This window comes from Eubalaena glacialis, chromosome 6 (genome assembly GCF_028564815.1).
Source record: "Eubalaena glacialis isolate mEubGla1 chromosome 6, mEubGla1.1.hap2.+ XY, whole genome shotgun sequence".
NCBI classification, from domain to species: Eukaryota; Metazoa; Chordata; class Mammalia; order Artiodactyla; family Balaenidae; genus Eubalaena; species Eubalaena glacialis.
Genome location: NC_083721.1, coordinates 122840700 through 122865878, shown reverse-complemented (window position 1 = coordinate 122865878; position 25179 = coordinate 122840700). Strand labels below are relative to the sequence as shown.

The 25179-nt window shown below is 34.7% G+C and overlaps 1 protein-coding gene across 1 annotated transcript in view; it reads right to left on the bottom strand.

The window, feature by feature from the left end:
- The window catches only part of PLOD2 (procollagen-lysine,2-oxoglutarate 5-dioxygenase 2), a 98228-nt gene that overhangs the window by 29417 nt on the left and 43632 nt on the right, over positions 1–25179 (bottom strand). The window contains exons 4-7 of the mRNA XM_061193580.1: positions 14854–15017; positions 11615–11727; positions 10007–10070; positions 8685–8782 (exon numbers count right to left, since the gene is read on the bottom strand). Of these exons, the coding sequence (XP_061049563.1) occupies positions 8685–8782; positions 10007–10070; positions 11615–11727; positions 14854–15017 (439 nt within the window). The remainder of the gene's footprint in view (positions 1–8684; positions 8783–10006; positions 10071–11614; positions 11728–14853; positions 15018–25179) is intronic.

Below are 25179 nucleotides of genomic sequence, written 5' to 3'. Positions count from 1 at the left end.
AGAAAAGATAGCCTCTTTAATAAATGGTATTGGGAAAATTGGACAGCTACATGCAAAAGAATCAAACTGCTTTCTCATATCATATACAACAATAAACTCACAAAAGATTAAAGACCTAAATGTAAGACTTGAAACCATAAAACTTCTAGAAGAAAACATAGTTAGTACACTCTTTAACACTTATCTTAGCAATATTTTTTGGATATGTCTCCTCAAGCAAGGGAAACAAAAGCAAAATTAAAAAATGGGACTAAATCAAACTAAAAAGCTTTTGCACAATGAAGGAAACTACTATCAACAAAACAAAAAGGCCACCCACTGAATGGGAGAAGATATTTGCAAATGATATGTCCAATAAGGGGTTAATATCCAAAACATACAAAGAACTCATACAACTCAACATCAGAAAAACAAACAACCCAATGAAATATGGGCGGAGGACCTGAATAGATATTTCACCAAAGAAGACATACAAATGGCCAACCAACACATGAAAAGATGTTCCACATAATTAATCACTCAGGGAAATGCAAATCAAAACCACACATGAGATATCATCTCACATCTGTTAAAACGGCTATTACCAAAAAAAAAACAACAAATAACAAGTGTTGGCGAAGATGTGGAAAAAGGGGAACCCTCATGCAATGTTGATGGGAATGTAAATTGGTGCATCCACTATGGAAAATAATATGGAGGTCCCTCAAGAAAACTAAAAACAGAACTACCATATAATCCAGCAATTCCACTTCTGGGTATTTTTTCCAGGTAAACAAAAACACTAACTCATAAAGATACATGCACCCCTATGTTCACAGCATTATTTACAATAGCCAGGATATGGAAGCAACCTAAATGTCCACCAATATATGAATGTCTTAATATACAGAAATGGTGATACATATATAAAATGGAATATTACTCAGCTATAAAAAAGAATGAAATCTTGCCATTTGCAACAACATGGATGAACCTAGAAGGTTTTATTCAAAGTGAAATAAGTCAGACAGTGAAAGAAAAATGCCATATAATTTCACTTACATGTGTAATCTAAAAAACAAAACAAATGATCAAACATAACTAATAACAGTCATAGATAGAGAATGAACAGGTGGTTGCCAGAGGGGATGGGAGTGGTGAGGTGAGAGAATTAGATGAGGGAGCTTAAGAGGTACAAACTTGCAGTTACAAAATAAATGAGCCATGGGCATGAAATGTGTGGAGAATATAGTCCATAATGATGTAATATCTTTTATGGTGACAAATGATAATTAGATTTATTGTGGTGATCATTTTGTCATGTATAGAAATATCGAATCACTATGTTGTGCACCAGGAACTAACATGGTGTTTTAGGCAATACTTAAAAAACAAACAAGCGAACAAACAATCTCACAGAAAAAGGGATCAGATTTGCAGTTCCCAGAGGCAGGAGGCGGGGGAGAAGAAACTGGATGAAGGTGATCAAAAGGTACAAACTTCAGCTATAAGATAAATAAGTACTAGGAATGTAATGTACATGATAAATATAATTAACACTGCTGTAGGTTATACATGAAAGTTGTTAAGAGAATAAATTCTAAGAGTTCTCGTCACAAGGAAAAATTGTTTTTTCTTTTATTTTGTATCTATATGAGATGATGGATGTTTACTAAATTTATTGTGGTGATCATTTCATGATATATGTAAATCATTATGCTATATACCTTAAACTTACACAGTGCTGTATATCAATTGTAAGACTGGAAGGAAAAAAAAATAAAGTACAATATTGCTTCCCCACCTACTCTTTTCAGATCTCTCAGAGCATCTCCTTTGTGACTTATCTCCCCTTCTCCTTAAGCATCTGTTGGCATTCATTTTATATGTAAAATCTGAGTCCTTGTGTATGTTTTGGGTTTAGGAGAAGGTGAGGGAAGATGGATGACAGAGAGAGGTAAACACACTGAGAGATGCTCTGAGCCCTCAAAAAAAAAAATCTTGAATATACCTAGAATGTAAATATTTTAGCGAAAATTCTGCCAATCTTCTTTTAAAAATTACTACACATTCTACTGCAATTTTAATACCTGTAGTGGTAGGAACAGTTATAGTTTTTAATTTTTTTATTATTTCTTGTCATAAACTATAATTATCTCACCTCAACACAGTGAAGCTGAAGCAAACTAGCTTTGGCTGTCATTTTATATTACTGTTAAAAGGAAGCACCTAAAATCCTCACTATGTTTATATAATCATTAATTTTTCACTGCAAATGTGAAACGAACTCAAAAGAAAAAAATGTTTATACATTAAATATTATGGTCAAAAATGTACAGAAGTGCCAACTGACTTTTTCTAGCTTCCTAAGACCCTAAAAGAGATGTTGTGGTATAGAATAGATGAGGAAATTAGTCCACTACCATTTTATCCGATTCCTCTCAAATATCTGGTATTCCATCCAAATATTTCTATTGTACTAAAACTGAAGCAGATGCTATTGAAACAAGTATCGTATTAATTACAATGAGAAAACCTCTGTGTTTTACAGATATTGTAGACAGTTACATTATTCTGTACAGCACAATCATAAGACGTGGAAAAGATAACTCATTCACATCCTTTTTGAACTACGTGATAATTCAGGAAACAAATTATTCAATACAAGGCAGGAAATATGTAGTTATGACATTCATTAATGACATTTCAAGAGTCAATGTGGTCAACTGAATTTGCCTCTATAACAAAAACAAAAATTTGACTGTTGTCAAACTACAGTGCAAACATTAATTTAATCATTCATGTTCTATATAATATTACGGTTTTGAAGAAAATAAAAAGATTCATGCAAAAATGGATTCTCTATTAAGCATTATTTCTAACAGGAATTTTTTAAAAGGCTAGTGTGCAATTTTTTAAAGGCTAGTGTTTTATATATCCTGGGAAAGAATTTTTTTAAAAGAAAGAAAAAAAATCCCCCACAGATTTGGACATATCTAAAATTCCCATCTATATATAAACACTGGCACTTTCCTCATCTCAGAAATCTCATAAGAAATTAAATATTTATTTCATGAATTATTGATCAGTCTATTAGGATCCCTATGTGAATATGAAAATGATCATTATCTTTTTTAAAAGGTTAGAGCATAGAAGACATTACATATAGTTTTCTCAGAATTAAAACTATATTATAACTTTTCTACTTTCTACTTTTCACCTAAATTTGATTTTCATAGATCATTAAGACTGGAAGCCTCCCTCTTTTAGATCTCTCATCACACAGGCAGAGGTTACCATTACCCCCACCCTCCATTTACGTCTGTTTTCTTCATTAAAAATCTCAGACATTTATGCTGGCAGCTTTGGAAAGTACAGAAAACTGTTTATGTAGTTAGGCTGTTCCGGGCAGTCCCCGGCTACTAGGTGGTAGTTCTTTCCTGATCCTTCTTTCACAGTATCAAAATGTTTCCAAGGGTGATGTCATGTCATTGGCAGAGAAACTTTTCCAACTGAATCTTTTCTTTTTTTCCTTTTTTCTTTTTTTTTTTTTCAAATCATCCAATTATTCAAGGTCATAGTGACCCAAGCATTGAGGTTTATATGCACAAAATTAAGATCTCTATTTAGATTGTAAATCAAATTCGTTTCAGAAATGACTTATTTTCATGTGCAAATTAGGTGATGTGCTCTTCTTACATTTAACTTGTTTGTATAAAAATACTGCCAATCTCATAATGACTGATATTTAAAAGAAAAAGTTAGGTATTCAAGTAAGCATCTTATGATGTGTTACTAACAGTAAATAAGTTTCAAGAATAAAAAGTAAAACTTCAAACCAGAAGTCACAGTTTCTATCTAAAAACTGATTTATATTAGATTGTATCTAGACAAGCATGTGTAGAATAAATTAAAAACATATTTCAAATAAAATAATTAAAAAGCACAAAATTGTTTATACACCATAATGAAAACAAATGAAAAATATGAATGCTCATATCTATATACTGCAAGGATATAAATACTGAAAGCAACTATGAATGAAAACAATATGAGAGGGTAGTGGGATTATAAGTGATTTTTAAAACTGTTTATAATTTAAAAGTTGTTCTTCCTAATAGCATGAGATTTAGAGAAAGTAACTAAGAAATAAACTCACCTTTACATATTTTGGTCTATAAACACATCATAAACAATTTATCATTTACAGATTATGTATAGTTTTTTCAGACTATGTACACTTTTAAATGAAAAAAAATGGCTTAAATATTAACATTTGGATTAAGGTTATGGCTTACTGACATTATAATCATCTCTTAGTAAATAAAATAATAAGTTAAAATATAAAATATCATGTAAAAATCCTTTCATCTTTTATGATGGTTAAATAAAAAGGGTATATCTAAGAAGAGTAATCTGCTTTCTTTCCTCATTATCCTGAACACAGAGGAAAATGTGATATTATTTAACTTTAACATATTCCTAAATAAAGTATTAGCATTAGTTGAATGCTTATTTATATAATCCTTTCTCAAATTTTATATTATACCAAACATAATTTTTACAATAAAAAAATTACTTCATTTTTATTGCCAAATAGAATCATAAGATCATGTCACAGAAAATATAATAGGATCATCATACTGCTTGAAATGCCGGAAACAGTGATAACCCAAACTGAAAATGCTTCTTGGAAGACTTAAAATTTCTTAGTACACACAGGTCTTTCTAAATGACTGAGGACTAGAGCTTCTTTTCTTAAGAGAAGTCTTTCAATCGCTTTGTAAAACTCCTATCAGCATTATCCTGGAAATTTGGAAAAAATCGGTGAAAACACTGGAATCACTGAATATCAGGCCTCACTCACAATAACTAAATTCTGGGACCAAGCGCCCTCTTTAAAGACATTTAAATTTGATTAAAATATTACATTACCAAGGAGAAATAGCACACTAGTTATAGATGTCCAGTTGTAAAAGTCCATTTATCTGCCTAGGGACAGTTACAGGAACCCACAGAAATTTTTTTTTTTTTTTTAATGATTTGCTTATTTATTTATTTATTTATTTATTTATTTATTTATTTTTATGGCTGTGTTGGGTCTTCGTTTCTGTGCGAGGGATTTCTCTAGTTGTGGCGAGCGGGGGCCATTCTTCATCGCGGTGTGCAGGCCTCTCACTATCGCGGCCTCTCTTGTTGCAGAGCACAGGCTCCAGACGCGCAGGCTCAGTAGTTGTGGCTCACGGGCTTAGTTGCTCCGCGGCACGTGGGGTCTTCCCAGACCAGGGCTCCAACCCGTGTCCCCTGCATTGGCAGGCAGATTCTCAACCACTGCGCCACCAGGGAAGCCCCCCACAGAAATTTTATGACTATTTTGCCCTGCCAGAAAAAATCTACCTCACCATTCCCAAGAATAATGCTAGGTCATTAGATTATTTATAGACTCGGACATTCAATCACAATTTACTGAAAGGCTAATATATGCTACACATGTGCTGGACCCTGGCAAAACAAAAAGTGAACAGGATAGATATGATTTCTGTAATTCCTAGGCTAAAGACCCAGTAAGAGACGAAAAAAAAAAAAGAAAAGTTCAGTTCCATCCCTGTCCAGCGTGTGGTATTATGTTCTGTGATGGACAAAGTTCCAGATATTATAAAGGCATTCAGGAGACTTAAGGAGTAAAGCAAACTTGACACCTAAAAGATGAACAGCACTTAGTAGATGGGTACAGCAAGTGGGAATTAGGTCAGAGGACTCCAGAATGAGTGAAATGCATGTACAGAAGACTTGCAGACAGAGGAAACATGAAACATTTGCAAAGTTCAAATTAACTCAGTATGGCAGGAGCTGAGGGAGAGAATTATTGAGAATGAGATATTCTGTATAGTGAGATATTCTATACAGAATATAATGAGATATTCTCTATATTACAGTGCCAGGAGTGGGGGAGTAGATAGGATGGTAGACTTGGGACCCCTAAACCAGAAGCAAAATTTTTAAAAAAAACCAAGTTGAGAATGTGGAACTTCATACCTAAGTCTATAGAGGGCATAACACAGGTGAGTAATGTAACTGGGTTTCTGCTTCAGCAGAATAGTCTAGTTCCAGACTGCTAGTGGGTGATTGCTACTGGCGGGAGGTTGCAGGTGGCCTGAACTAAGGAGGTTGCTCTTGACTCTAAGCAAATTAGACAAACCACCATGCATGGGAGCTAGGAAGGATGTCTCTTGGATTGGGAGTGGGAGGTAAATACAGTCAAAACAAAACCCAGGTTCTGGTTAATCAGGTGGGTGGAAGAGGAGGCAGAGCTGAAGGTCCTGACCTCCAGGTCTTGTATGACACACAGATAAATCCAACAACTGGGTATTCACACCCAGAGCTCAGGAAAGATAGGCGCTACAGCAAGGATTTGAAAATAATCAGCGCTGCTGACTTGGGAATGAAGCAGATTACCTAAGAATGCGTGTAGCTGGGGAAAGGAAAGATGTCTCAGACAGACACCTGCAGAACACTTAACTAAAACAATACAGTGGCAAGACAGGAATAAAGACACAGACCTACTAGAGAATGGACTTGAGGATATGGGGAGGGGGAAGGGTAAGACGTGACAAAGTGAGAGAGTGGCATGGACATATATACACTACCAAATGTAAAATAGATAGCTAGTGGGAAGCAACCGCATAGCACAGGGAGATCAGCTCAGTGCTTTGTGACCACCTAGAGGGGTGGGATAGGGAGGCTGGGAGGGAGGGAGATGCAAGAGGGAAGAGATATGGGGATATATGTATACGTATAACTGATTCACTTCGTTATAAAGCAGAAACTAACACACCATTGTAAAGCAATTATACTCCAATAAAGATGTTAAAAAAAAAAAACAACTATCAAAAACAAAAAACAACGCAGGAAGAGGATCACCCGACCCCTGAAACCCCCTACACACACAGAGTGTTAAATTTTAAACATGTATATTAAAAAAAGAAAGAGAGAGAAACTGAAAAGGCCAGAAAATTATTAGACAAACCAGCAGAGCATCATGGAAGCAAAGGGAAGTATTTCAAATTGGACCAAACGGGATGAACATCATCACATGTTATCTTTGGATGAAAGAGAAATGAGGGCTGATGAGTGTCTACTACTCAACAAGGATGTCACAACAGACCTTGACAGGAGCCATTCCTCGGGGTGATGGGAAGAGGAATAGTGGTAGCAGTGAGTTGTCTCTACTTTAAAGAGTGTGGCTGTGAAGGGGAGGGAAAAAGACAGGCAGGCCTGGAGGCAAGGTAGATTGAAAAGGATGTTGCAGTTTGTGTTGGCTGGGTTTCTAGGATAAGAAAGGCTTGAGGGTCTTTAAAATGCTGATGAGAAGGAGAGACTTCGAGCTGGGAAAATTGCTACCAGACAGAAAAAGGAGCCCACTGGGAAGGCTCTGTAGGAGGGCTGGAATGGGATGAAAAGCAAGGTGGAAAGATTAACTAGAGAAGGGGAATCTACTTCCTCCATTTTTATGGTGGAAAAGCTGCCAGTGTGTCTTCCCACGCAGATAGCTTTTATTGGAATTCAGGCTACTCACTCCACTGAAACAGCAGACCCCATCTCCCCATCCTCTCTTCCCACAATGCAAATTTATCTGGTAATCTCTTTTCTAGGTATTTATGAGTAAGCCAGGCATCATCTTAGTATCTCAGAACATTGTTTTAAGCACTGTATTACTAAACATATATGTGTATGTTTGTGTGTATATATGTGTGCGTATATATGTGTATATATACTTATATATATATATATATATATATAACAATTCATGTTCCATTTTAATTGGATTCCGGCGATACAATCTTATTACAAATTTTGCAGTCAGTAACATTGTCAGCAAGCTCAATTATACATGTTCCAAAAGCACATAAAATTTCATTGGACAAATTATATCTTTATCAACTATAATCCATCAACCTTGTTATAGAATAAGTGTAAGAGGAAGCACTCTGGGCCTACAGTTACACCCCAACGTTAACAGAGCTATTAACTTTGACAACGGTGACTCAGGTGAAAGAAATGATCCCTTATAAACCTCAACATTTCTTATTCAGAGAGGATACTCTGTATGAGGGAAATGTGGCTCACTCTCAAGTAAGCTATTACGTGAAACACTAAACTGAAATGTGTCACAAATAGAATGGAAAGTTATCCATCTGCTGAGGCAAAATCATCAGTTTGATTAATCTAAATGAAACCAGATAATACACTGTGTAAAAGATGAAACTAGTAAATTGTCGGCACCAAAATAAAACCTCTTAAAGATATTTTTAAATTTTTTTTATCGAAGTGTAGTTGATTTACAATGTTGTACCAATCTCTGCTGTACAGCAAAGTGACTCAGTTATACACATATAGACATTCTTTTTTTTAATATTCTTTTCCATTATGGTTTATCACAGGATATTGAATATAGGTTCCTGTACTATACAGTAGGATCTTGTTGTTTACCAAGCCTCTTAAAGATATTAAAGAAGGAGGAGGAGGAGGGGGAGGAAGAGGTGGGAGAGAAGGAAACAGGGAGAGGGGAAGAAGGAGGGGAAGGAGGGGAAGGGGGGAGGGGGAAGACAGGGAGGAGGGGGAGGAGGAGGAGAAGTCATTCTATATATTGCTCCATAATCTATCTCCAAGAAATAAGGAAACAGAGAAAGGTCACCGTGACTCACCTTGGTGGGTCCATTTCCATTAATTGCCACTGGTAATGTTTCATAAAACACATTCTTAGCTCTGGCTTTGCCATTTTCAAATTTCAGAACAACTTCATCTGGGTTAAAAAGACAGATTTTAGTCATTTAAAATGTGTGTGTATGTATTCATATATACATATACATGTATATATATCTATCTATACATCTTGTTTTTGTTATAAAATTTCTCATGCATGCTATTCCATGTGCTATACTTTTGGAAACTTTGCCTGCTCCAAGTCAGCAGATATCCAAAATGAAGGACAACACTGACACAGATACGGATTCTGAGCACCTGACTTTCTCCAACCTGGTGCTGGCAAACTGAGGTGCTAAGACACCAAGGGGTCTTGGTGGAAGGAAAGCATCTTTGCAATACTGCCTCTGCCTTTTGGGAGTGACATAATCCCAGATGAATTAAATTATTGTCTCAACTTATTCATCTATAAAATGGGATTCTTGCCTGCTTTTCTAGGCTATTATAAAGATAATAACAATATATGTATGGCAAATAGAAAACTGCCAGGCATAAGCTAGGTTTCTACAACTGGCCATCACTGATAGTATTTCCAGTTCTTGAAAATCAGGCCTAATGTAAATTCCGGGAATATACAAGTCAGATGGGAGCAGAAACATTTTTTTGTTTGTTTTCAAGTTCCTTTCCTCACATTTCCAGAGCACTCCAAACTAAATGCCTTCCATTCTAAGAATCTTTTTACTTATGAACTGTCTTGAAGAACTGTATTGAACTGCAATATATTTTTAATTTGTGAAGTATTAATGCATTAATGTACGTTTATTTTTAATGTATCAATTAATTAGATTTAATGTGTTAATGTATTTTTATCAAGATACATGTCTATCAGGAAAACACATATAGGCATGCACACACGCACACAAACTCACTCCACAGTGTACATGTCTCGTTACCAGTTACCTTTAACCTAGGTTAAAATACTCTAATCCTCCTGAGTAACTCACAATGTAAAGAGCTGATACTGAAAACCGTGTAATAACAAAGTGTAATTAATTCAAAACTATATCTACAGTCCCCAGATGATGAGATACTAAAGTCTAAGTTGCCTAAGGGCAGAAGCTTATCTCTTTGTACTATTCTTAGGAAATGATTTTAACTGAATGTATTTATATCAAGCTCAGCTTGAGTACAATATTTTTTAAAAGCTGCAATACCTACACATCAATCTTAGTCATAGCCCCAAATGAATATAACAAAAGACAGACAGTTGAAAACACAGGTGTTCATTTGCACACATGAGCAACCCAGTATTTAGGAAGCATACCTACAGCTCCATTTAAGGTCTGGAAAATTTTGCATTTGTGATCCAGTGTGATGTTAAGAGCTTCCTAAAAATGAGAATAGAAAAAATATTGAAAATGACAATAAAAACAGCAAACAACACTGTCATGTTAATATAGTTTGTTTTTTTAGGGAATTTAAAGATCCTATACATAAATTATTATAGCAACCTTCTTCAGAAAGACCCGTTATGTTAAGCTGTTGAGGTTGGGGATTATTATTATGCAGCATAACCTCCCTGACTGCTACAATAGGTTTATAATTAATCAACCTAATCATAAAGATTAATCTGCTTTACAAATATTATTCTCAATGTAGTTTTTCAGCTACATTGCTCTGCCATAATAATACTCCTAAAATTGTCTCTGCATGCTGTTATGGATTGAATTTTTGTGTTCCCTCAAAATTCATATGTTCAAGTCCTAACCCTCCCTCTGTCTCTGTCTCTGTCTCTCTCTCCACCACGTGGGGACACAGCAAGAAGGTGGCTGCCGTCTATAAGCCAGGAAGGGAGCTCTCACCAGAAACCAACCATTCAGGCACCCTGATCTCAGACTTCTAGCCTCCAGAACGGCGCGAAAATAAAGTTCTGTTATTTTAGCCACCCAGTCTATGATATTTTGTTACGGTAAACCAAGCAGACTAAGATACATGCTAACCAGATAAAATCTTATGCTTAGAGAAAAATTTACATAGGATTTACACAACAAAAAATATTACAGACCCAGCAGTGATATTTCAGAGGAAGCATCCTAAAGCAAAAACAATTAAATAAGACTCAGAGCACTTTCACTGTTGAATTACACTCAGAAAGACAAGCATCAAGCTGCATGGGCTAGCACTCATGCCAAGAGTAGGTTTCTGCTCTCGGATGAGAGACCAAGTCCTCAGGCTGGCCGTGCCAGGCACGTAAAGACAGTAAAAAAATGGAGAGAAGAAAAACAAACATTTAAAGAATACAGTTTCTTAAGAAGTATCTAATGAAAATATATAGATAACTGGAGTATTTATCTAAGAAAAAGCAGCAGCTACAGTTGCAAACTCGCTGTAAAATATACGTTAAAAAAACTTATGTTTCCTAATGACAGCACCTAGAAATACACAATTCAGTAAACTTTAAAACTGTACTGGTTATACATAGTAAACTTATGAAACATTAACTTACACTAGGTGAATATACTAAAAATATTATCAAATTAGAGAACTTTGTTTTTACTTTTCTCCAAAGTTTCATTTAAACCAGTCTCAGGAATATTGTCCTTAGGGTTTATGGCAGGCTGCTATTGTCCGCAACATTCCTCCCGTTAATAAGAGAATTCAGATTTTTAGTAGGACACATGAACTTGAAATAAAGAACAAAACTCCTTTGCATATTATGTGTAGCCAAATAAATATGTTCTGGTCAAAGAAAAGTATGAGAAAGTATTTTGTAAGACTTCTAGATAAGCTACTTAGAGAGCGTTGACACAACTGAAATAGCCCTTTATTTATTATTCTGCCCGTTAACTGCCCAGAATATGGATGCAATGGCTAGAGCACCAGTAGCCATTTCAACAAGGAAGTTACACTGAAAGTGAGAGCTATTACCTACCCTCTTCAATGGATCAATGTAAGTTTTAGTATAAAATAACTGATCATCATCATTATCCTGGAGATTCCACTGTTGAACTATACGGTTGATATTTGGAGCATAACCAATAAATCCTGCAATACAAAAGAGAAAGAATAGAGGATTCAGAATTCAAAGACCAAAACTCGTGTCTATGTTAATTTTATAGACCAGTCGCACAGACTTGTAAAGCTACTTGTAAAGCTAATCCTTAATTTTGAATTTCACAGCTCACAATGACAGAAATATGAGTTACTGGGTATCCTTTGTTTCCATATATAAACTGCAAGACAGGAAGTTTTTACTACCAATTGCAAAATCAAAGACTCTCTTTGAATAAACGTATTCCCCAAATTAATTGACACAAGAGGGAGAACTAATGTTTTAGAAGGCTTGTAAGGGAAAAAAGAGTTACTAGGAAAAAATTAGAATTAGACAGAAGAATTTTCTTTCTGACTTTCTAAAATTCTGTTCCTAGATCCTTTATAAAGGATTCACTGTTTCTGAAAAAAAAAAAAAAAAAAATCTCTACTACAGTGGTTTTAATGTTAGTACGCAATCAAAGGAATGTTGGATCTGTCACTGACTGCAAACATCCCAAAGAAATTTTATATCTAGGACATTTGGGGAATTTTTCCTTCACTGAGCTTGTCAGTAGTGTGTTTGCTAAACCATTTTCTGGCTGGGTTTTGTGTGTCATGGTCTAGAGAAAGGAAGTCTAAAATTGGATTGTTCACCTTGGCCTTAGAACATAAGCATTAAATATGCCAACAACAGCTGTCTGTAAAAGACACAGAAAACAGGACCATTTTTCCTGTGTTTGAGTCTTCCCCTGAATTTCAGAAATGCAGCCAAACTGCTATGCTTCATTGATATGCAGTACTTTTTAAAAAGGACCAATTTTACTCCTGTGAATTGAAAGGAAACCTAGTTTGTTACCCTCAAAATTAAAATGTCCTCATAGGAATAAAATAATTAAAAGAAATAGGTCCAGGAATATTATTGTTAACTAGAGGAAACAAGACAAAATGAAAACATGACTAAATCAATCACTGGTGGCTCATTTTTTTGTGTCATTTTTGCCAAATAAAAAAATCCCAAAACACTGAAAAAGATGTATTTTTTAATTCTTATAACCAATCTTCTGTGATAAAAAACATATTCAAGAAGCAACACATGATATTTTCCAATGGTTTATACTACTGTTTTTCAAAAATTATGTTTCCTTATCCTTTTCATAAATCCCAAGTGTCCTAAAAAGTGAAAAGGAATTACATCTATTTTCATAGTATGTGATATATATTTTATGATTTACATTTTTCTATTAAACTGTCATATTATTTCAAAAGAATTAAGTTTCTAATATTGCGCAATTTTCCTCATAAGGAAACATGTTTACTCTCCATGATAAAGATTTTGTTTTTAACTAAATGAGGTACCCACAAACAAAACTCATGTCTCTTAAATGACTCTCAATATATCATTCATAAACTTACACAAACTTTTACTCAACATACTTAGATTTTCTAGCATTTCTTTAATTATTTTGACTACAGAAGGCATAAGGATGACGTTTTGATGTCCTTGTATGATCACTTTCCCACTTATAAACACCTTCTCCTTAATTAAACTTGCTCACAAAGGCACTCGCTAGTGTTTTGCTGTTTCCACAGCATTGTGCATCTGTTTGAAATTCAGATTCTGGAGTAGATATATCGTTATCTAGATACATTTACATATGATATATTTCACTCTACATGTTTATAAAAACTAATAAATACAAAGTAAAACTTATCTCAGAGTTCCATAGCTAAGCGGCTCTTAAACTACCTAGGGCTTAGGATAAGTTAAAAGGTTAGCCATGTGTCACTGAGGGTCTGACAGTTGGAGATGGAAGCTGCACTCATTCCCAATTCAATTGCTCAGACAGAGAAGTCAAGAGTGGGCAGCCATCTCTACTGTAAATCTAAGAGGAAGGACTGCTAAAATACTGAGGACAAAGTGACCAATATGAGAAACCCTGGGTCCTGTCTTGAATATTGAAGTAAAATCCAAAGGTGGTAGATAAATTAGGAGAAAAATAAAATGGTCAGGAGATCCCCAAAACCATGAACTTTTTAAAAACATATGGAGATGAAGAGAAAAAGTGAGCTGAAACTAGGCAGTACACCCAGGGATTTGAGGTTTCAAAAATGTAATATTTATATGGGTTGACAAAGTTCCAAGGTACCCTATGGAAATGGGTTGCTAAAGTAAAATGCAGGTGAGTACAGCTGTAATTGTGGCATCTCAGAGAAAGGGAGTTACTCGCTGAAAGTTTCATTGACAAAAGTAACTGATCAAAGTCTAGAATCCAGACATGCTGCTATCTCAAGCAGCACTTATTTGAACTGACCTGAATACAATCAGTTATTATATATAAATTACCCCAAAATCTGTTTTCCCAGTGTGGCTTGCAATTTCCACCCAACTTGTTTCTTTGACATGTCCCCCATCCTACAGCCATGTCTTCTGGCCATATGTTTATATTATTCACAATCTAAGGAAAACATTTTGGAGTTATAATAAGGTCCAAAGTCAAATTTTATTTTATTTTTTGAAGAGGGAAGAGGGAAATGTGATAATTTGTTCCTTTAATCTATGGTGGCATAGCTGATGCAGTACTTAAAATACACCTAGACACTCAATGTTGAATCTTTTTTTGACTAGGGATTTCAAGATAAATAATTTACTCCAATATATTTAAAATATAGATAAAATTAAGTAATGCCTATTTTTTAAAGCTACATGAGTGTAGCTTGCACTTTTTCCTAAGTAAGGGAATTTACTAAACCCATTATCCTAGAGCCAGAAAATTCTTAATGAAATTATAGTCAGAAGACCTGGATCCCTGTTGTTTTTCCTTTAATAACTAAATGTCTCTAAGAAAAGTCACTTAAATCGGGGAAACATGGGTTTTCTCACTTATAATGCAGGAATAACAACATTTACACTGCCTAGTGTTGTTAGGAGCATCATATGATATAATAGATGAAAAAATGCTTTGTCAACTATAAAATGCACTATGGATTTTAAACTGATATAATTTTCCCATAGGAAAAGAAGATAATGGTTATTTCAAACCTCATGTCTACAGTTACATATTTTAAAAAAGGTTGTTTCATCAATATTTATAATTTACTATGACTTGCATTACGCTTTTCTTCCATCACCTTACCCACCTCCCGAATTCAGGTAGCGTTTCCCAATGTGCACAATGGGATACTTGTCTGCTAGTCTTTTATCCGGCCACAGAATTCCATCTGCTGCAAAGACCACTTTGTGGTTTGACTTTTGGAACTTTTTTAGAACTTCTTCTGGACCACCAGCAAATATAACATTAAAGCTGTTTGATGAGAGAAAAAAGAAGTTTTAAAATACAGTTGTCAGAATTTAGACATATAAACCAAGAAACAGTCTCTAACAAAAGTCAGAACTTAGAATCCAACACAGGATTAATACCAACTATTTACAGAGTAAACCAAACAAGCTTCCCTCAACTTAAATTACATGGATTGTATTAAATTATTAGTGCTTACATTACACTGGCAAATGAAATCCAAATAAAAGACAGCTTTTTTAGCATTAAGTTTTTTCAATAATCACTTACTCTCCAAAATCAAAATTCTAAAACAGTGTTGAAATGTTAAAAATCAGTAACTTGCTGTATAACATAATATAAACACAATCATTGACAGAAGCTGCCATTGTAACTGCCTAATGTTTCTATCTAATTTGTACCCATCCATTATAATTTCTGAAGATTTCTTTATCTTTGACAAAATGTGTTTACCTACTAAATGTCATCAATATAAATTTATATTTGAATCACTATTTAGCCTGAAATCCGAAAATAAAAGTATATAGACAAGTGCATCTTTTTAAAGATCAATACACTTGAAAAAAATATGTAAAAAATGAAATTTATAGTTTCACTGATTTTTCTGGAGACTTTATTCCTCATAGTTCATCCACAGAATCACAATGACTTATAATATGAAATTATTATAATACTTAGAATAATTCTTATAATTCTTGCTACAACTACAAATTCTTTTGCATCTTTTTTTAACATCAGAGTACCTCAAAACCAAAGGTTTCCGAAGATAATAATTTAATGACTTGACATCCCAGGTGGCAAACAAGAAGAGTAAACTAATGCTCTTTATCTTTTTTTAATTTTATTTTTTAATTTTTTTTAATTTTTACTATTTTGTTGGTTGTGCCGGGTCTTAGTTGCGGCAGGCGGGCTCCGTAGTTGCAGCTCACCAGCTCCTTAGTTGCAGCATGCTGGCTCCTTAGTTGCGGCATGCATGTGGGATCTAGTTCCCTAAACAGGGATCGAACCCGGGTCCCCTGCATTGGGAGTGCGGAGTCTTATCCACTGCGCCACCAGGGAAGTCCCACTAACGCTCTTTAATTCAGCATCAGGTCTTCCTAATAGCCAATAGTCCAAATGCACTGCTGTGATATCTGAATTGGGGAGTAAGGAGGCTGTTCCACATGCCTTTGCCAGACTTGCTCTCAAGGAGTTTGTTAATATGCTAGGACAGTAGTAATGCATCAGGCAACATTTAATAGCTTTCTATATATGAATTATTTTTATCAAAATAAAAGACTATTTCTCATCTCTATAAAAGTAAAAATCCAATGAAACTTTAAAAAATTAGTTTAGCAAGAGTAGCATAAGTTTACACTTATGGCAGAGATGCTAACTGACCCCCATATGCCCCCAAAGGCATTCCTATGCCTTTATTTTAATAATGGAATCCCGCACGTTAACTGGGCACATGGCTAAAGATTACTCTGAAGCCATGTGGCCACATGACCAAGTCTGTCCAACGGCGTGTGAGTGGAACTGGTGTGTTCCTGCAGTCTCCAGGTCTTGTGCTTTAACAAGGAAGCTGCCTACCCTCTGTTTCCTGTCTCTCTTTCTTTCCCTTAAAGAACCAGACTTCACAAGTATACACGCCCTCACCAGATAGTCCATTTCTCAATCTTTTTTTTTAAAAAAAAGAGGATTAAAATGTTGCTAATGTGCAACTAAATTTAGTAATTATGCCTAGCCAATTTTTTAAAAAATAGTAAACGTTAAGTTGGAGTCAGAGAGATAGACTGTTTTTTTCATTTTAAATTGTTCTAGAGAATTTAAATTTTATCATTGCTTTTTATTTCAGTTACAAAAAAAAACTTCAAAATTAAAACACATATTGATATATGTGTACATAGATACACTTTTTGGCATATAGTTTTTTCTTTCCTCTAGGATCAATGGGCAGGAAATTTTTAATACTATTAATAACATAATCATAAAGTGACTCAGTGCGTACAATTTGAAGTCTGCCAGTTGGGTTTCTAATTCCAGCTCTGTCACTTGTTATCTGAGTAACCACAGACAAGTTAGTAATTTAAACTCTTTATGTTTCAGTTTCTTTAAGTATAAAATGAGGGGGAAAGTAGTACCTATCTCATCAAGTTATTGTTAAAAATAAAAAATTAAGAACAATACTTGACACATTATAATCTCTCAAAAAAGTTAACAAAATTAACATTATTGTTACTATAGGAAAGGGACTGAGGAAACAAGAGGTAGGAGACAAACTCACTTTTAAGTTTACACCAGTCTGTAGTTTTAAACAACTTTATTTTTAGCCAAATACACATACGTCTCAAGATAAATTTTAAATCAGAATAAATTTGTTCTGACTAAAACCTCAAGCCAACTCTTCCCTCCCTGTTTATTTACAAAACTGAATTAATCTGACTTCACAAAATGATATTTACATAAATACATCAACTTTCTTTTTTTTTATAAGTACAACTGATTTCATCAGTATGATCACTTTAGATTTTTGTCTCCTAGGATAACCCTATCTCTTCTAACAGGGATATTTTCCTCAAGACTACTAGTCACCGATATAATTTTTTTTTAATATTGAAGATTAGGAAATAAGACCAGTTTTACGTGTAAGTGAGCCATGAGCGGTGAGGCAAGTAAAGCAAACTCTCTGAGGCAGAGACTGCCTGGCAAGTTGCAGAGGAACACCAACACATTGTCTGGAGAGATGGATGAAGAGAGTTCATTATGTCAGAGAATCATATGATTGGAGACTTGGACCAAATTGATTCAGATATTTTGTAGGTAGCATCATGTATTCAAAGCTATAAATGCACAGTTGGCAAAGTGATTGTTTTGTCTTTGTAATCCCAGCGAAGGATATAGTATCTCCACAGTATAGCTCAAACTATTAGCAGACGTCAGTAGCTTGAGAAGGAGGAGTGTTAGCAACTTGTGCTCTTATAATTTAGTATTTTATAAGCAGGCATTACCTTTATAAACAAAAAGCAATTCCTGTAAAGCAAAACGTAAAAGGCAAAAATTATCTTCATGTAATTCAAATGAGGATTTGACTTTGAATAAAAATTGAAGGTTGCTGAAATGTTCCCCTTTTCTTCTAGTAGCACTGTTGTTTCTGTGTTTAAGTACTTCAGGAAAGTTCTTTGAACCGATTTAACTTTTCAAAGAGCAAGAAAGGTTTTCTACTTAGAATTATTTTAGCCACAACAACCTAAAAGCTCAAACTTTCTAAAAAATGCACAACAGTCATAAAAATAATTCTCATAGTAAATCGGTCCATTTAAAACTGAAGAATAAAATAAAACTTTCCACAGCTAACTGTGGTAAATATTCCTGGGTCCTGCAAAAACCATAAGGTGGAAACCTCATGTGGTCATATTGAGTCCTCTAGCAGACACGTCACTGTTCTTTCTCTAACAAGTCACTGAAACTTTTACAAGTGTTTGTCCTTCTGTGTTCCCTGTTTCTGTGGCACCAGCAACCATAGAGTCACCCAAGCTGAAAATCTTTCATTCAGCCTTGCCTCCTCCCTTTCCAAGGCTTCTCTCATCAAATCTTTTTCCAGATCCCATTGATTCCATCTACTTAATCTATTTAGAATTTAAAGCCTCTCCACTCCCACTAGAAGTCACTAATTCAAACACCCTACAAACAAGCCTCCACATCACCCACCTTCCTCCCCACTTCTAACAAGGACTGTCTGAGAAACTCTCCTGAAAACTATTCTGTGCCAGTCCCCTGACTGAATCGGTGGTTCTCCACTGTGGTCTAAAGCAGGACTCAGCAAATATTTACTATCTAGCCTTTCACAGAAAATACCTTAGGCTTTGAGGGCAATATGGTCTCTGCTGAATGACTCAACTCTGCCATTGTGGTACAAAGCAGCCATAGGCAATATGCAAATAATTGAGCATAGCTGTGCTCCAATAAAACTATTTACAAAAAAGAGCCTGGGCCAGTCCATAGTTTACCAAACCTTGGCCTGTAAAATAAAATCTAAATGAATCAGGCTCACACTAATAACGTTCCATTAAATAACCTGTTCTGAAGTCACACTGAATTATTTGATCTGTCCTCCATATCTTCAATCATGATGTTTCGTCTGCTTAGCATGTCTTTTCCCAATCATGTCCAAACCACTCACCCTCAAGGCCCATTTCAAAGGTCACCTCCTCTACAAACCTCTACTTGAGCAGCATAAATGTAAAAGATCGTTTCCTTCCTCTTAACCTCCACAGCTCTTTTCCTCTCCTTTTTCACAGAATGTTTTATCTTCTACTCTTCATGCTGGGATTGCCTGTTTATACTAGACTGCATGGTCTTCCTTCAGATCCATGACTTTATTCGTCTGTATATTCCCCCTACTGGGGAGCCAGAGAAGAAAGCAACAGAAGTGTTCCCTAATCTTATTTATTTGTTCCTCCCCACTGATATAAACTTAAGCCAAAAGTTATAATCACCCAAACTATTAGCAGCTAGTGTTTAAAAGCTTAAAAGCTAATGAAACTGAAGCAAGCAAGTAGCAACACACCTGATAATTCTGTCTTTATTTTTTTTTTATACATCGTTATTGGAGTATAATTGCTTTACAATGGTGTGTTAGTTTCTGCTTTCTAACAAAGTGAATCAGTTATACATATACATATATCCCCATACCTCCTCCTTCTTGCGTCTCCCTCCCACCCTCCCTAACCCACCCCTCTAGGTGGTCACAAAGCACCAAGCTGATCTCCCTGTGCTATGCAGCTGCTTCCCACTAGCTATCTATTTTACATTTGGTAGTGTATATATGCCCATGCCATTCTCTCACTTCGTCCCAGCTTACCAGCTTACCCTTCCCCTCCCCGTGTCCTCAAGTCCATTCTCTACATCTGCATCTTTACTCCTGTCCTGCCCCTAGGTTCTTCAGAACCTTTTTTTTTTTTTTAGATTCCATATATATGTGTTAGCCTACGGTATTTGTTTTTCTCTTTCTGACTTACTTCCCTCTGTATGACAGACTCTACTCTAGGTCCTTCATGTCTTCACCTTAAACACATATCTATATTTTCATAGCTAATTAATGCCACAAACCAATATTATAGAACCACTCTCCCCCTCTCAATCTAAAGGAAAAAGCAGTTGAAAATGTCCACCCAACTGAACTTGCAGAATAGATTACAATGAAATCACAATGGAAATGATTAAATTTATTGTAGAAATTTTGAAGGAAGGGGAAGGAATTAATTAGTTCGGATAAAGTGGGTTCTATTTTAAAAACTATTACTTGGGGGAGTTTTCCTCCAAATGGTATATAATTTCATTTTCTGAATATAGAATTTTTACTGAGGCTGGGCAGAGGTAGGAATCAAATGAGGACACTGGCTAGGTGGAGGGTCATTCTCTCCAGACAGTTTCCTGAGAGTAGCCTTGTGCTGGAGTAACACTAGCGGAGAGGGCAGCCAAGGAGAGAATGTGGCAAAGACCTCAGACTGCTCGAGCTGCTAGCTACCTGCCATTATCACTTGGTGTTTCTGGATCCGTCTCTTTATCGTAAAATAAATGGTGAGATGAAAATCTCCCTCTAATTTTAAATGATAGTTAAACTTATCTCTGCAACACTAGAACTTTCAAATCTGGTAACTATTTGGTGCACAATAAACGTTCATTGAATCAATGAAGAAATCAAGAAGCTTTTTTTTAATCCCCAGCACTTATTAGGATGTAGCTACCACATGCCAGATACAATGTATACAAACCTATGGATAGAAAAATGTATCCAGAAGGCAAAATTTCTGTCCCAGTCACCTCCCTGATCCAGCCACAGCAGCTAGCACCATATTTTACACAATAACAGATGCTTAATATATGTTTACTCAAAAAAACCAAGATTCAAGGAGTAGATAATCTGGTTTGGGGGAAAAAAAAAAATATATATATATACATACACACACAAAAAGTAGACAAATTAGTACCATTTATCTAGATATATATAAACAACCAATGCTTCTTTTGTATACAATCTGCTTCTTCCTTATTTCAACATACCCACTAATATACTCAGTAAACACTGATAAGAACATTTGAACAATTTGAAAAAATGTCACTCATTTCCTACATAATTCCTAATCATACTTCACACTATCATGGAGGAGCCTGAAGGCACTGCATATGTCTAAGTGTCAGCTAAAGATTTCAACCTTTCCTTCAAAAAAAAGGGAAAAAATTAAAAAGCAGTATAGAAACTGAAAACTGATGTGTTTTGGCTTTCCTTCACACTAATGAAATGTTGTCCATCACTAATGACTAGGTTCTTTGTATCTGCACACTTAAACTGTCCTCACTGCCAAAAAGAAGTCCATCAAATAAATCTGCCACATAGTTAGTTAAAATTTTAGCCATCATTCTTAAAAAGCTTTGCTTTTAGAAAATTTTCACTCTGCCTTCTGTATAAACTATGTAAGACAATACAAAATGTAGGCATATTGGGAATGTAACCTAAATTATGAGAGGTATAAAATGTTTATTTCATAGAATAAAATAAGATAGGATCTGGTCCCCTGTAGAATTAATACATATAAATTATACTTCTTAGTAACAACAAAATCATAAAAATACTTTCACAAACAATTAGCAAAATGATCAAATAAAACATAATCTTTCACAATTTTCTAAAGGTAAATGATTCTAAAGAGATTATGCCAACATTCAAGTTTTTTTTGAAGACACACATTTTTCTTCTAAATTAGGTTGGTTCAGTTTTGTTTGCAGACTTAGTATAATATGAGAATTCCTTGAGGGTGGGATCTGTGTTCATCTCTTTTTCTATAGTGTTAAGTTCAATACCTGGGTCAAAGCTTCTGCTCAAGACATGTATTCTGAATGCAAAGTGAAAAATATGCTCACTGATGTCACTTCTAATATTTAATTAGAAGTTAAAAGAAACAAACATTGGTTGACATGGGAAAGATCAAAAGCAGCAGCAGCAGCATTTTCATTGTTTCTAATCAAAAATCAATTTTTAACATAATTTCTATCTTTGAGATTTAGAAAATGTGGATGCTTTCCTGCCTTTAAGTCACTTTATTTCTCCAAATGAATGAAGAAAAAAATCTTTGAAAATAGTTTCAAAACATCCACCATATTTCTGCCTCTTGCAAGATGTTTCTCCGTCTTTTAATGCAATATACTGTTACCCAGTGTTTATTGATTCCTTGCTATTTACCCTGACAATATGTAAATCAGGTACAGCTCTAAGCTTCACTGTCTGAAGCATAAAAACAATTACAATTCAACATGAAAAGTGAACAAAAGCTAGCAATATACAATCAAAGTGAGATGAGGCATATACGCTAACAGCAAAGATTTCTGTAACTAAGACTACCCCTCAATTTTCAACCAGTGTTTGCTGGATCAATCTCCCAGAACAGAGCCACCTAGAAAACTACTATAATATCAGCTTTACTTTATATTCATTTTAATTCAATATCAACTTTATTTTTATATTGTGACATTGACTACCATTCTAGTTTTTTTTTTAATTCAGTCTACCTTACTGCTATCATTAGTTAGCAAGAGCCTATAAATTGCAAAGTCAATTCCCTTATCTTACCTCAAAGTCATAGAGCTAGTCATCTTTAAACAAATACTTCAATGAACTGGGGAGTTGCTATACTTTAATGAAGTGGGGAGTTGCTATATATCAAAATCCTTGGGTAGGTATTTTCAGAGAGGAAATACTCCTTTTGGTGAGGCCAAGAACCACCACCAAATACGTCTTTCAATTATTTCATATAGGGAGTCTTTCAAAACAAAGCACATCTGTATTCTGTTTAATGGTGTTACATTCAGTGCCGCCAAAAAAATATAAATTTCTGCTCCGTCCAAATTCAAATTCAAATAATTACACCAATTGTATTTCTAACTACTTTTATTCTAAAGAATTTTCTTTAGCCTAAAAGAAAATGAATAAAACATATGACCAACGTTTTTATTATTTATCTGATACTCAGAAGTATTCTACAACATACTTACTTCAAGGTCTGGACTCTGCTGGTTTATGTTTTACTGTACCCAGCACAGAACAAGTTTGTGGGAATATTCAGTATGTATCGAATTTACTCACAATAACTTAAAACACCTTTCGTTACATATTGGCCTACATATTATCCTTAAAAAAAAAAAAAAAAAAAACTGCCCACTATGTAATAATAATTAGGTCTGACCATATGTCTTCAATGTGACTAGACTAAAAGAAATACATGTTTTACTAGGTAATTCTAAAAGTAATGCAAAGTGCCTTATTATAAATTCAAAATGTTCAGCTACCTTGACCAAGGTGAATTATAAAATCATTATAATTTTAATCCATAGGGAATCTTCAGCTATGTTACAATATTTGTCCCCAAAATCTTTATGAGCCTATTTCAAAAGAACTCATCACGCTTTGTCCATTAAAGTCATTAAATCCATTATATTTACTAGTGGTTGTTCTAATCAAAGGGAGATTTACAAACTTTTTTAATTGCAATAAAACACATGCACGCGCGCGTGCGTGCACACACACTGCAGTATGAAATAACTTGAAAAAAAGTCTGTGGTACTTTCTCATATGGAGAGCTTCAGTTTTCATTTTGTTTTAAGTAGAACCCAAACCCTTGCAAAATATTTATTTTTATCTGAAATAAACATGATAAATCTTAACTTACAGAGTATATTTATAAACACCCAGTCTCTAATTTTAAACGCTCATCCAAAAGTCAGTTTAGAATACATAATCCCATGGAAACGATATTATAAAATTGCTTCCAAATTAATTCACAAAAGCCTATCTAAATGAGCGCAAGGCATCACTGTGGGTTATTGGAAATGTTCTAAAATTGAATAGTGAAGATAACTGCATGACTCTGTAAATTTAATAAAAATTACTGAATTTTTCACTTAAAATAAGTGTGTCACAGTATATAAATTCTACCTCAACAAAGCTGTTTTTTTTAAAAAAATACTATTTAAACTATTAAGTACATAAATATTGGTATGTTTTTCATATAGTAGTAACCTATGCTTCCATAAAACTAATGAGTACAGTTAAACTGTCCTTTAAAAAAATCATATAAGAAGTAGGAATTTGTTTGATATATTAAAATTACAATAAATTCTGAACTGTAGCCTTAACCAGAGGTAAGCTTAATTAGGAGATGAGCAATATTGTTGCAAAATGGTTTTCCTATTTCAAATAATTTACAGTCTAATTCATTTCTCCCAGACCTTGGATTACCCACAATTTCTACTGTATTGATCACTTGTACACAGTACTTTTTTTAAAAAGGTGTTGTTTAAAAAAAAAAAAAAAAAGAAGAGAAAAGAGCTCTAAAGTGACACCAGTTGTCCATCCTTCTTTATCTTGTTTACTTATTCATTATCCCTAGGTTTCTCCAGTAGGACAGATACGGCAGGTGGAGATGACAGAGAAAATGTTAATGCTTCTTCCTAGACAAGGGCTTGGCTGAGTTGGGCCTGCATGTTTTTGGTTAGCTGGCTGTTCTCACAGAGGGAGTTGTCAAGAAATTTTATCTTTGGTTCACTGATAAATCCCAAATACTAACAGTGCCTGGCACACACTGGACCTTCCATTAAAATTTTATTGTTGTCTTTTCTGTCACACTGGATCTTAAAGTATCATCTAAATAAACAAATGCAACCTCAAGCAGTCTTCAGATATCTCACAGTGTCCCTTTTCTTATTAGAAACAAATTGCCCCTTATTAAACCAGTTTCTTCCAAGCCTAAATCTTAGATGGGGGATAGCGGGGAGGGACAGTCTGATAGGAGAGTAAAGGGAGAGAAAGAGGAGTTCTTCCTAAAATGCAGAAAGAGGTTTGGGAATCCAAAACTATTACTGGCTCATATGTGGTAACTTCTACAAGGAGAACTTGCCCCAAAGTCAAAGTCAAAACATAGGTGTGGCAACTTCAAGCTGACCAAAATGGTTGTTTAAAATCCATGGTAATTTTAACCCAAACATACTCAATATTTAATCTAAACCATTTATTAACAACTTCCTGCTCTTTTTTCTAAGGGTAAAAAAATATGTAATAATAGATTCTGTAGAAAAATTCTCAGTACACAAGCTAACACCATCTATACCACATCTCATGTTGCAAGAATAAATA